The sequence below is a fragment of the Lutra lutra genome, chromosome 10 (genome assembly GCF_902655055.1).
Source record: "Lutra lutra chromosome 10, mLutLut1.2, whole genome shotgun sequence".
Taxonomy (NCBI): domain Eukaryota; kingdom Metazoa; phylum Chordata; class Mammalia; order Carnivora; family Mustelidae; genus Lutra; species Lutra lutra.
This window is the reverse complement of record NC_062287.1, coordinates 57,008,100-57,022,537: the sequence shown is the minus strand read 5'-3', so window position 1 is coordinate 57,022,537 and position 14,438 is coordinate 57,008,100. Positions and strand designations below refer to the sequence as shown.

Below are 14,438 nucleotides of genomic sequence, written 5' to 3'. Positions count from 1 at the left end.
CTTCTAATTAATGCTGAAAGAGTTCTTTCAAAAACTGTAAGCAGATGATAAAGAAAGCACAGTGTCACATAGAGTTTAACTGCAATTTTTTTTTAAGATTTTATTTATTTCTTTGACAGACAAAGATCACAAGCAGGCAGAGAGGCAGGCAGCCAGGGACGGTGGGGGGGTTGGGGGGGGCAGACTCCCTGCTGAACAGAGGGGCTGGATCCCAAGACCCTGGGATCATGACCTGAGCCGAAGGCAGAGGCTTAACCCACTGAGCCACCCAGGCGCCCCTTAACTGGAATTTTTGTTCTTAGAACAAAAATACCAAATTTCTCCTAAAAAATAGGCCCCAAAATATGTATAATTATATCATCTAATAGTAGCAATAACACAAAATAGACACTCTCATATACTGCCACTAGAAACATAAATAACTATTTTTTTTACAGTACATTAAGACTACTAACGCCTTAAAATTATACATAACTTCTGACCCAGAAATTTCACTTATAAGAACTGGTGGAAGGAAATAATCAGAGATGAATGTAAAGCAGTTCAACCTAACAGTGTTTATATCAAAAAAAAAAGTAAAACTAGAAAGAAAAAAAACTAATAAATATTAGTTAAATAAAATGTTAAATAAATGTTATACCAAATAAAATGAAATATAATTATTCCAAATTGTAATCAGCAATTACTTCAATAATGATATAGAAAGATGTTCACTGCTATTGGTAACTAAAGAGAGAATACCCTGAAAAAAACAGTGCATTTATAAATTTTAAATAAACTCTTTCAATATATGTAAGTTGCATATATGTTCATTAAAAAAACTATAAGGTTACATGACAGCACATTAATTAATGTATTAATTAAGGCAATCTCTACAAGATGGGGGGACAAATTTTTTTCTCCTTCTATTTGATTTCCACAATCTTTTACAGAAAATATATTTAATTTATGTTATATTCATATGAAAGAAATTGTGCAGCTCTTTAAAATCATATCGGGGATTTTATTATAGTATTTGGTATGCTCAGAGCTGGGGAGGTAAATTAATTTAATTATTTATTAATTTAATTAGAAAACAGGACCAAGAATCAATGACCCTAACTCAAATAAGAGCTATGCAGCAATTACAGAGAAAAAACAGGTTGAAACAAGAGGCTGTAGACTCAAGAAAAGAGGCCTCTAAGAAAATGGAGGTTTTGATGAACTAGATGATATATTTAAAACGCTGGAAAAACTGAGAAAAATTAAAAAGGAACTAAATAAATAGAGATCGTTGAGAAGAGTTAACATTGTTTAGATGTTAATTCTTCCCAAATTCACCTAAGGATTCAAAGCAATCACTGTCAAAACCTCAAAACCCCAAAACCCCAGGGAAATGAACAAACTGATTCTAAATGGTATATGGAAATACAAAGAGCCAAGAATAGTGAAGACTCTAATACTACCAGCTATCAAGGTTTATTATAAAGTTACAGTAATTAAAACTGTAATATGGCCAAAAAGTTAAAAAAAAATACACTAGTGGAACAGAATATAAGTCCAGAAATTGACTTACACACAAACAGCTACCTACATATGCTGCTGATGAGAATGCAAAATTATACAGCCAATATGGAAAACAGTTTGACCATTTCTTAAAAAGTTAAAAATAAACTTACCAAATGACCTGGCAATTCTAGTCCTAGATATACATCCAAGAATATGAAAACACAGGTCCAAATAATGACTACTATGTGAATGTCTATAGTAGCATTATACATAATAGCCTAACCCAGAAACAATCCAAGTATCTATCCATTAGTGAAGAGCTAAACAAAATGTAGTGTGTGTGTGTGTGTGTGTGTATCCATACCATGGAATATTACTCACCAATAAAAGAAATGGATTACTGATACATGATAAAACATGTACGAACTTCAAAAACATTTGCTAAGTGAAAGCCAGGCAAGAGTACATCTTGTTGTAAGAGTACATTTTTATGACATGTCCAAAAAGGCAAATTTACAGAGACATAAAGCTGATGGCCGCCTGAGGAAACAGAAATTGACTGCAAACAAGCACAGAAGACTCAGTGGATTAACAGAAATATTCTAAAACTAAACTGTGCTGACAGTTGCATAAACCTATAAATCTGCAAAAAAAACATGTAATTATACATTACAAATGGATGATATTTAATGATGTATAAGTTATGCCTCTCAAATGTATTTAGCAAGGGAAAGCAAGCAGGAAGCTATAAATGAAATATTTGGTAATGCACTGGTAATAGCTGAGGCCAGGTAACAGCTAGTAAGAATTCACTGTTCTAATCCCTACTTTCATATATGCTTGAAAATTTTCCATAATAAAATTTTTTAAACAAGAAAAAAAATCACTTTTTTTAATTTGCAAGAGATTTGAACACTTTATCAAAGAATATGTACCAACAGCAAATAAACACATGAAAATAATGCTTAACATCATTAACTATTAGGTAAATGCAAATTAAAACCACAGTGAATATCACTGTGAACCTATTACAATATCTGGAATTGAAAAGACCATATCCAGTGTTGGGGAGAATATAGAACAACTGACACTTTCATATACTGCTGGTGGGAATATAAAATGGTACAACTTCTTTAGAAAATTATCTGGCAATTACTTAAGAAGACCCAGCTATTCTACTCTAATGTATTCACCCAAGAGAAATGAAACCATCTGTCCATACAAAAATATTCATAGCATCTTTATTTAAAATATCTAAATATAAAACATAATGTCGATCAAGAGGTGAATGGATAAACAAATTGTGGTATATCCATATAATAGAATACCACTCAGCATGAAAACAAAAGAAGAAATGAACTATTGATACACACAACATAAATTATAAAATAATTATGATGATAAAAGAAGCCAGACAAGAGTACATACCATATAATTTCATTTATATAGAATTAAAATTCTAAAAAATGCAGACTAATCTATACTGATAAAAAGTAGATTAGTGATTACCTGAGTGATAATAGGGAAAAGATAATCACTGAGGGATGAGTAAAAGGGAGGGATTATAATGAGACATAAGGAAACTCTTGATGGCTACAGACATGTTCTTATCTTGATTGTGATGATAGTTCCACAGGTATATAACTAAATAAGGCTGGGTTGGTTTGTTTGTTTTTTAAGATTTATTTTTAAGTAATCTTTACACCCAATGTGGGGCTTAAACTCACAACCCCGAGATCTAGAATTGCATGTTCTATTGTCTGAGCCAGCCAGGCACTCTGAAGGCTGTTTAAGAAAAAAATCAGGTACACCTGGGTGGCTCAGTTGGTTAAGTGGCTACTTTCGGCTCAGGTCATTATCCCAGGATCCTGGGATCGAGTCCCTCATTGGGCTCTTTGCTTGCTGGGGAGCCTGCTTCTCCCTCCGCCTCTACCTGCCACTCTGCCTGCTTGTGCTCTCTCTCTGACAAATAAGTAAATAAAATCTTAAAAAAGAAAAGAAAAGAGTCAGTTGAATACCTACATAAGAGTGAGAACAGTAAAGAGGGAGGGGCAAAAGAGAGATTTTTGGGGTGGTATTAATGTTCTGTTTCTTGACCTGGGTACTAGTTATATGGGTGTGTTCACTTAGAAAATTCATGGAGCTGTACGTGGGATTCATACACTTTTCTGTACACGTTATACATCAATTTCTAAACAGCTTATTAAAAAGAAAATGGGCTATTACTATACATTCATCAGAATGTCACTTTTAATTGTAGACAATACCAAGTGTTGGCAAAGATGTGGAGCAACTAGAACTCTCATACTTTGCTGCTGAGCATGTGAACTGGTATAATCACTTTGGAAAACCAGTTGTAACTAATAAAGTGCATATATATATATACATACATACACACACACACACACACCCGGTGACCCAGCAGTTCTACTCCCAGGTGTTTACCTAACCGCAATGCATCCATACGGCCACCAAAAAACATGTACAACAGTTTTCCTTAGAAGCACTAGTCAAAATCATCCAAAACTGGAAGCAATTCAAATTTTAATCATCAGTAAACTGGAAAACAAATTGTGACATATTCATTCGGTGGATATTATATATAGTAATGAAAAGGAATAAGCTACTCCTACACACAACGTATATGAAGCTCAAAACTGAATGGTGAATGAAAGAAATCAGACACAGAAGAATACACAGTACAGGATATCATTTAATTTAAATTCAAAAACAGTAAACTGTTTGTGGTAACTATTGTGATAAGAATCAGTGCACTGGGGCGCCTGGGTGGCTCAATGGGTTAAAGCCTCTGCCTTCGGCTCAGGTCATGATCCCAGGATCCTGAGACCGAGCCCTGCATCAGGCTCTCTGCTCCTCAGGGAGCCTGCTTCCTCCTCTCTCTCTGCCTGCCTCTCTGCCTACTTGTGATCTATCTCTCTCTCTCTCTCTCTCTCTCTCTGTCAAATAAATAAATAAATAAAATCTTAAAAAAAAAAAAAAGAATCAGTGCACTGTTTACCACTGAAAGGTAGGAGTAATGACTGCTTCTCAGACCCTGGTAATTAATGTTTTACATCTTAATCTGAATAGTAGCTACGGGACTATGTTCACTTCATAAAAATTTATCAAACAGTATACTCAAGATTTGTCCATCTTACTGTATATATGCTGTATTTCAATTTCTAAATCTTTTTCTTTTAACCTCTGCACCTATACTCACAACCTCAAGATCAAGTTGCATGCTCTACTAACTAAGCCAGCCGGGCACCCCATTTCAATTTTTAAAATCTACCCCCCAAAATTTCAACCCTATACTGAGCCAGAGAAGAAAAGAAAAAAAAAATAATTTAAATAATCCAGCTGTCCTCTCTGACCACATCCCATCACCAATGAGGGTAGGTCCTCAAATAGCAAATGCAAATAAGTCTGACGTCATCCACAAAATCCACAGATAGAATGTCAGTCATTTGAGGGGTTTCTCTACTACCAATAAGAAGTAAAAACACTGGTGAGGCAGTTAAAGAAGAGTATAGAGATAGCTTTGTCTATATCATCAAGAAATAAATTGAAAAATTAATTGGAAAAAATATTGAAGAGTAAGAAGAACTGAGAAAAATCACCTAAGAAGTAAATATGACCAAAAAAAAAAAAAAAAAAAAAGAAGAAGAAGAAGAATCAGCATGCTGACTCTCCAAATGACTTCTCCCAGGCAGAGAGACACTGGAACACTTTAATTTCTGAATATTATTATTCTATGAAATTTTAAAATATACATTAGGTATCTTATCAGTTTATACATTATTATATAGAATTGTATAAACAAAACCAGGTATAATTTACTTAAAAGACATTTAAAGAAGTTTTTCAAGAATAAATTAGACTGCTCTGTAAAATGCAATTCCACTATACTATATACCTATGTATACACAAAAATACATATGTCTACACAGAAATAACATAAATATATGCTATAAATATACAAACACACATAAAAACATACATATATGCACTTAACAGAACAAGAAACAGAAGTCTAAATATATCATTTAGAGTTAGAAAAATAACAAAGGCGCCAAAATAGTGCCGAATTACAATGGAAAGAGTAGGCCAAAAGGAATGGCTTAGGAAACTAATTTTTTATTTGTTATACGAAATAATCTAGCAATAATGTCTAGAATTGATAAATCATGAATCAGTTATAAGCACATTATTTAAAGATAGGGAAATGATCACCAGGAGAACCAAAATAGTCATCTACTTTTAATCTTTTCTCTGAGGATGGTGATTGTGATTGGGACAAAGGACTGCTAATTTTCATGCAATTTAATGTACTGTCTTATATTTTTAATAAATGGCCTGTCTTATTTATTTGATTATTAAAACTTTAAATCATGTTCCAGACAAATATACAAAAATTTTCATTTCATATAAATTTTAAGGGCAGATCACATACTTTGGTCTCAGTGGAAACATCTATTAAAGGCATAATAACTGCCCTATTTTACAGGTCTGTTGAGAGGATTACACCAGATAATGTATATAAAATAATCAGCAGAACATTAAAGAGATTGTATGAAAAAAAATCAGCAAAATGCCTAGTACAAGGATTCAATAAATTTTAGCTATCATTACTAGTACTTATTAAATTTGCATAGAATAAGGTTCAGCACTAATTATTAAAACTGACACTAATTCATTATGTAAAGTACCTGATTTACAAGCACTCAATAACTAATGGCCGAATTAATGAATTAATGTGTCTATCTTTCAAGAAATAATTATCTTCTAAGATTACCAAATAAAATACAGCTACCTTGTTAACCACAGTGAAATCAGAATAAAACTAAAATCAAAACCTGACATTTATAATTTTGGGAGTGGAAAGACATCAATTTTAGAATTTTGTTCCACATAGAAAGTAACTGCTTACAAGGGCCAAAATTTCCAAATCATGTCAAACTGTTTTTATACAAGGAAAGGTAGCTATTAATTCTTTACAGATCTACAAAATGATATACCAACATAATTTTTTCTTGGCACATTTAGTTACGTGGGTTAAAGTCTCTGCCTTCGGCTCAGGTCATGATCCCAGGGTCCTGGGATCAAGCCCCACATCAGGCTCTCTGCTCAGCAGAAGACTGCGTCCTCCTCTCTCCTCTCTGCCTGCCTCTCTGCCTACTTGTGATCTCTGTCTGTCAAATAAATAAAATCTTTTAAAAAAATAAAATAAAATAGGGGTGCCTGGGTGGCTCAGTGGGTTAAAGCCTCTGCCTTCGGCTCAGGTCATGATCCCAGGGTCCTGGGATTGAGCCCCGCATCGGGTCTCTGCTCTGAGGGAAGCCTGCTTCCTCCTCTCTCTCTCCGCCTGCTTCTCTGCCTGCTTGTGATCTCTGTCTGTCAAATAAATAAATAAAATCTTTAAAAAAAAATTAAAAAATAAAATAATAAAAGAAAATAAAAGAAGGAAATGCTTAAATTTCCCTAGAAATAGCACTATGCCATCCATTGAAAGTACATCATTCTCTATCAACAGGGACCTAAATAGAAATAAATGCCTAACTGGATAAAATTAACCTTCCATAAGACTGTAAAGAATAGGATATATTAGAGAATGAATATACAGATAAAATATAAGGGGATTAGGGGTGCCAACCCCAATGTAGTCAGCAATCTACATACAACTTTGATTCACAAAAATGTAACTACTAAAACCCTACTGTTGACCAGAAGACTTACTGATAACATAAGCAGCCAATTAACATATATTTTGTATATATATTATATACAGTATTTTTACAAAAAACTAACCTAAAAAAATGTTAGTAACAAAACTGAGGAAGAAGAAATACATTCACAAAATGGTACATAAATTTATTGGGGGAAAAAAATCCCATGTATAGGCAGAACCGTGCAGTTCAAATCCATTTTGTTCAAGAGTCAAGTATATATACTCATAAAATGTATGATTACTTACACTTGCAAATACTTAAAAATTCTATAAATATTATCTTCTCTCCAAAGGCTCATAACCTTCATAAGGAGCCACTTACCTCCTCATCTAGAGATTCAAATGAAGTAAAAAGGAGGATCAAAGTGAGATAGCCAGAAATTTAAAAAAAAAAAAAAAAAAGGATGCAGGGATAACAAAGATTTTCTCCAACAACCACATCTGCCTTTAAGCCAAAGAAGAGGTATACCTAGAATGGTCACCTCAATTTCCAAGCTTACCTGTGCATACTCTCTTTCAATGGCAGCTTTCTTCTGACTGAATGTCCTAAAAACACAAATAAAAATTCATTACCAGAAGTATAACAAAAATTTTGTGTAAACTTATCAACCCACCCTCAGATACTACCTGGTAAACTGTGTTCAGGGAAAGTACAACATATTATTCATTTATGTTCCTAGGAGTACTGCTGACAAAAGACTCTGGAGTCAGAAAATCAAATCAAACATTCAAATCCTGCCTCCACCATGTACTAGTTGTATGACCTTGGTCAAGTCACTTGACTGCTCTGTGCCTCAGAAGGGGAATAGTAACAGTATCCACATCACAGGGATAGTGTAAAATTTACTTAATTAAAATACATTAAGTGCTCAAACCATGTCTAACACACAGTAAAAGCTATATATGTACTTTTATGACAAGGACTAATGCATAGTAGGCACTAAAAATGTTTACTGAACTTAATCAGTGTAGAGGGAACTACAGAAAACAAAGTAAAAATTGAATTTGGGGGGGCACCACAAATTTGGAGGGCTGCCTCGGTTAGTAAAGCATGTAACTCTTGATCCCAGGGTTTTAAGTTCAAGCCCCATGCTGGGTGCAGATAACTTAAAAAAATAAAATCTTAAAAAAAAAAAAAAAATCAGGGGTGCCTGAGTGGCACAGTCAGTTACACACCTGATTATTCGTTTTGGCTAAAGTGGTAATCTCAGGGTCATGAGATCGAGCCCCTCCATCGGACTCCATGCTCAGTGCACAGTCTGCTTAAGACTGTCTCTCGCACTGCCCCTCCCCCACCATGTGTTCTCTTTCTCTCGCTCTCTCTCTCTAAAATGAATAAAACTTTTCAAAAAGAAGAAAATCAAATTTTGATCAGCTTAGCAATATGAAGAACAGTCAAATCAATTCCTTCATTCCAGTCCTTTGCAGTAAGAGTTACAAAACAAAGTACAAGGACACTAAATGTGATATAATGGATGTACCCTTTCCATACATGTATTATATTTGACAGATTCTATGGTAACACTTTTCACATTTTAACATTTATGATATTGGAATTCACCTCTTAGTAATGATTAGCAGTATTTTCTTTTACTTCAATAGTACATGAAATAACAGTACACCTTATAAACCATAGGCAAGTAGTCAATGAAATATGTTAATACTGACAATTTACCTTGAATAGTTTGAGCTTAAGACTTTTCTGTTAGGGGCCAGATACCTGTACTCTTAAAAGCACTTCATCAAGGCAGAAATATCAGAGTAAAAAGTGAAAAAATAGAAAGAAAAGGGTGGGATTTGCGGGGGGGGGGGGGGGGAGACAATTTAAGCCAAAACTTCCACTTTAACAGTTATTTAAATTTACCAACATGACTATTCATTTCTTATATAAGAAAAACAACTATTTAAGATCTTACTACATTTGTTTTTAGAGAATAACTGTTTTTTTTTTAAGATTTTATCTATTTATTTGACAGACAGAAATCACAAGTAGGCAGAGAGGCAGGCAGAGAGAGAGGGGGAAGCAGGCTCCCTGCCAAGCAAAGAGCCTGATGTGGGGCTCCATCCCAGAACCCTGAGATCATGACCTGAGCCAAAGGCAGAGGCTTTAACCCACTGCGCCACCCAGGCGCCCCTTTAGTGAGTAACTGTTACATAGCCTTAAAAAGGAAGGAAATACTGACATATATGCTATAACAAGGATGAACCTTAACGACATTACACTTAATGAAGTCAGTCACAAAAAGGCAAATACTCTAGGATTCCATTTATATGAGGTACTTAGAGTAGTCAAAATCATATAGACAGGGGTGCCTGGGTAGCTCAGTGGGTTAAAGCCTCTGCGTTCGGCTCAAATCGTGATCCCAGGGTTCTGGGATCGAGCCCCACATCAGGCTCTCTGCTCAGTGAGGAGCCTCCTTCCCCCTCTCTCTCCACCTGCCTCTCTGCCTACTTGTGATCTCTGTCTGTCAAATAAATAAATAAGACCTAAAAAAAAAAAATCATATAGACAGAAAGAATGGAGGTTTCGAGGGGCTGGAAGGAGAGCATCAGAGGAGTCATTACTTAACCAGTATAGTTTCAGTTTTACAAGTTGAGGAGTTCTAGAGATGGATGATAGTGATAGTTGAAGAACAATATGAAGTACTTAATACCACTAAACTGTACACTTAAAAATGGCTAAGATAGTACATTTTATGCCATACATATTTTACTATAGTAAAAAGGTGGAAAAAAGTATAGCACATCTTTTCCTTAAGGGGTACTGTACTTTTTAAAGCATTTAACACAGTCCTTTAAAATATAAGTCAGATGCCTGGGTGACTCAATTGGTTAAGCCACTGCCTTCAGCTCAGGTCAAGTCCCACATCAGGCTCCCTGCTCAACAGGGAGTCTGCTTCTCCTTCTGACCCTCTCCCCTCTCATGCTCTCACTCTCTCAAAGAAATAAATAAAATCTTTTAAATAAATAAGTAAATAAATAAATAAAATACAATACAATGAGTCTATTCTCCTTAAAGCATACAAACTATATATTATATACACATATATAAATACACTGTATGCATTTATATAATGTTTTATATAACACACACATCAAAACAGTCATTAAGTTTTCTCTGGGTAGCGGGATTACAGGTTTTCAACTTCCTTCTTTTGCTTTTGCTTCCACTATTTTCTGATGTTTTAGTAAGAATATCTATTGTGTTTGAAAAAATGTCCTCATTTTTATTTAATTTATTTATTTTTTAATAAACATATAATGTATTTTTATCCCCAGGGGTACAGGTCTGTGAATCGCCAGGTTTATACACTTCACAACACTCACCATAGCACATACCCTCCCCAATGTCCATAACCCCACCCCCCCTCTCCCGACCCCCCTCCCCCCAGCAACCTTCAGTTTGTTTTGTGAGATTAAGAGTCACTTATGGTTTGTCTCCCTCCCGATCCCATCCCGTTTCATTTATTCTTTTCCTACCCCCCCAAGCCACCCATGTTGCATCTCCACTTCCTCATATCAGGGAGATCATATGATAATTGTTTTTCTCCATTGAAATGTCCTCATTTTTAAATAAATGCACACACATAAATACATGCATACACCTTTATGTACTCATGTTGTTTTACTAAAATTGTACCAGAAATTATTATGATTAGTACTACCAAATATGTGATCTTCCCACCTACCATAAATACCCAGGCAAAAATGAATTAGCTTGGGGCGCCTGGGTGGCTCAGTGGTTTAAAACCTCTACCTTCGGCTCAGGTCATGATCCCAGGGTCCTGGGATCAAGCCCCACATCAGGCTCTCTGCTCAGCAGGGAGCCTGCTTCCTGCTCCCTCTCTCTGCCTGCTTCTCTGCCTACTTGTGATCTCTGTCTGTCAAATAAATAAATAAAATCTTTAAAAAATAAAATAAAATAAAATGAACTAGCTTATACTTTCCCCATTAAAAAATCTGAAAACTTACCCATATTTGGAAGGAGGTAGAATTTTTTAATATTTTACAAAACATGAAAGCAAATATTTAAGCTATTTAGTAGTAGTACTTATTTAGTGTTTAGTGTTTATTTATTTAGCTTGAAAGCTTAGATGTAAATCATCTTGAAATAAGGATATTCAAGTGAAGTCACCAAGAAAATAGGAACTCTCTTACTCTGAACATGCATATCAACTAATTTTAAAGCTCTCAGTGGAATTTTTAGTTGTTATGACACAATTACATGTCTACTAAGTAATTTTCTGTTCTAACGAAAGAAAACAAACCCAAGTTGACAACTATTCAAAATCAACATCATTAATATTAGAAATCTATTTATTATAATTCACAGTCAAGAGAGCAGAACAAAAAAAAAAAAAACTTCTCATAATCTCCATATAAGATGAAAAAGCATTTGTTAAAATTCAACATCAGTTTCTCATAAACGTCTTTAGAAATATAATGGATGCTATAATTAAACAGATGGACAAGAACAAGTGATAGCAAGGACATGGAGAAACGAAGTTGGCAGGAATGTAAAAAGATGCAGCTGCTTCAGAAAATCATAGTCTGGGAGTTCCTCAAAAGGTTAAACAAAGAGTTACCATACGACACAGCAGTTTTATTCCTAGGTATAAACCCAAGAAAACTTAAAACATATGTTTATACAAAAACTTGTAAATGAATGTTCATAGCAGCATTATTTATGATCGCCAAAAAGTGGAAACATCCTAAATGTCCATCAACTGATGATCAGATAAACAAGATGTGGTATATTCATATGACGGAATATTATTCAAAAAAGGAATGAAATACTGATACATGATGCCATATGAATGAACTTGGAAAGTACTATGCTAAGAAGTCACATAAAAGGCCACATATTATATCATTCCATTCATATAGAATGTCCCAGAATAGGCAAGCCTACAGAGACAGAAAGTAGATAGATCAGTGGTTGCTAAGGGTTGGAGAGTTAAGTTGGCCATTATTTCAAAAATATTTTTCTTTTAACTAGATAGGTTGATTATAAAGTTCATAAAGAAAAATGAACATTTAAGAATACTTATAAACGTTCTGAAAAAGAATAATATTTTTTAAAAGACCTACTCTCACCAGATAATAAAAATTAATTTAAAAAGTGACAATACTTGGGCTCCTGGGTGGCTCAGTCGGTTAGGCCTCTGCTTTGGGCTCAGATCATGATTTCAGGGTCCTGGGATCGAGGCCCACATCGGGTTCTCCGCTCAGTGGGAAGTCTGCTTCCCTCTCTCTCTGCCTGCTCTCTGCCTACATGTGATTTCTCTCTCTGTCAAATAGATAAATAAAATCTTAAAAAAAAAAAGTGACAATACTTAAGATAGCTTGGTAATGGAACATGAGTAAACAGACAATGAAACATAAGTCAGAAATATACATAAAATAGAGCTACCCTACAATCCAGCAATTCCACTACTAGGTATTTATCCAATGGATACAAACACAGTGATCCAAAGGGGCACCTGTACCCCAATGTTTATAGCAGCAATGTCTACAATAGCTAAGATATGGAAAGCCCACAAATGTCCATTGACAGATGAATGGATAAAGGTATGGTATGGGTGTGTGTGTGTCTGTGTGTGTGTGTGTGTGTGTGTGTGTGTGTATAAAATGGAATATTACTCAGCCATCAAAAAATTAAATCTTGCCATTTGCAACAATATGGATAGAACTAAAGGGTATTATGCTAAGTGAAATAAGTCAGTCACAGAAAGACAAATATCATATAATGTCACTCATATGTGGAATTTAAGAAACAAAACAGATGAACAAAGGGGAAGAGAAGGAAAAATAAAATAAGATGAAAACAGAGAGGAAGGCAAACCATTAGAGACTTAACTATAGGCAACAAACTGAGGGTTGCTGGAGGGGAGGTGGGGGGGATGGGGTCTTTTCCTCTTTGAATCAAAATGTTTTCTTTTCCAGTTACTAAATTTTTGTGCTTGGCGGTGTCTTTTCCTCCCTCCTTCCCTCTCCCTTTCCTTTCTCCTTTCCTTTCCTTTCTCCTTTTCTTTTCTCCCTTTTCTTTTTTCCTTTCTCTCTCTTTCTCTCTCTCACTTTCTTTCTTCCTTTCTTTCCAGCACTAGAAACAAATTCTTTACTCTGGACATTCCAGTCTAAAGTGAATCAATGCAAGAAATTAGGTGCTTACAAAATTATTTGAAAATGCAGAGGAGCAAGAGGCAGGGATCCACAGGTGGGCTTAACTGGTTACCAGCATAGCTGGGACCCAGAGATCAGGGAGTGCTGACTGATCTCACTGCTATGACTGAGATCTGGCCTTTGCCCTTGGCTTCTGGGGAGTAATCTCTAAACCTTTGGAATGCTATGACTGATAACAGTGTTTTTATTTACCTGGGGACTTCAGTCGTGGCAAATAGCCTATACTAACAATGTGATTTATTGAGAGTGGTGTGGAGAAGAGGGGGGCGGGGGCACATGGTATGAACTCAACCTCTGAAGGAGCTGGAAACTAAAGTTAGCCCATGGCAGTCAATCACATCCAAGTAACCAAACATACCTCTTCCCCTTTGTTGATTTTAAATTACATCCCTTCACTATTAAAAAACCACAACCTTCAGTAAACTTTCAGTGAGTTGTGTGAGTCCTTCTATAAATTATCAAATCTAAGGATGGTCCGGGGGACCCCTGATCTTGCAAGTCATTTCAGAAGTGAGGGTAATCCTAGGGACCTCCAAACTTGCAGTTGCTGTCAAAAGTGCGAGTTGTCGGGACGCCTGGGTGGCTCAGTGGGTTAAAGCCTCTGCCTTTCGCTCGGGTCATGATCCCAGGGTCTTGGGATTGAGCCCCACATCGGGCTCTCTGCTCAGCAGGGAGCCTGCTTCCTCCTCTCTCTCTCTCTATCTCTCTGCCTGCCTCTCTGCCTACTTGTGATCTCTGTCAAATAAATAAATAAAATCTTTAAAAAAAAAAAAAAAGTACGAGTTGTCTTGGGAACTCCCTAACTCCGTAATTCATTGCCAGGATCAGAAGAAAACCTAAAAATGTTCAAATTATTATTATTATTTTTTAAGAGTTTACTTACTTGACAGAGAGAGAGAACGCACCCAAGCAGGGGGAGAGGCAGAGGGAGAGGGAGAACCAGGCTCCCCGCTCAGCAGGGAGCCCAACATGGGGCTTGATCCCAGGACTCTGAGATCATGACCTGAGCTGAAGGCAGAGGCTTCACCAACTGAGCCAC

The 14,438-nt window shown here is 35.7% G+C and overlaps 1 protein-coding gene across 1 annotated transcript in view; it reads right to left on the bottom strand.

The window, feature by feature from the left end:
• FCHSD2 (FCH and double SH3 domains 2) overlaps positions 1–14,438 on the bottom strand; it is a 297,456-nt gene that overhangs the window by 243,738 nt on the left and 39,280 nt on the right. The window contains exon 3 of the mRNA XM_047690735.1: positions 7,717–7,762. Coding sequence (XP_047546691.1) covers positions 7,717–7,762 — 46 coding nt within the window. The remainder of the gene's footprint in view (positions 1–7,716; positions 7,763–14,438) is intronic.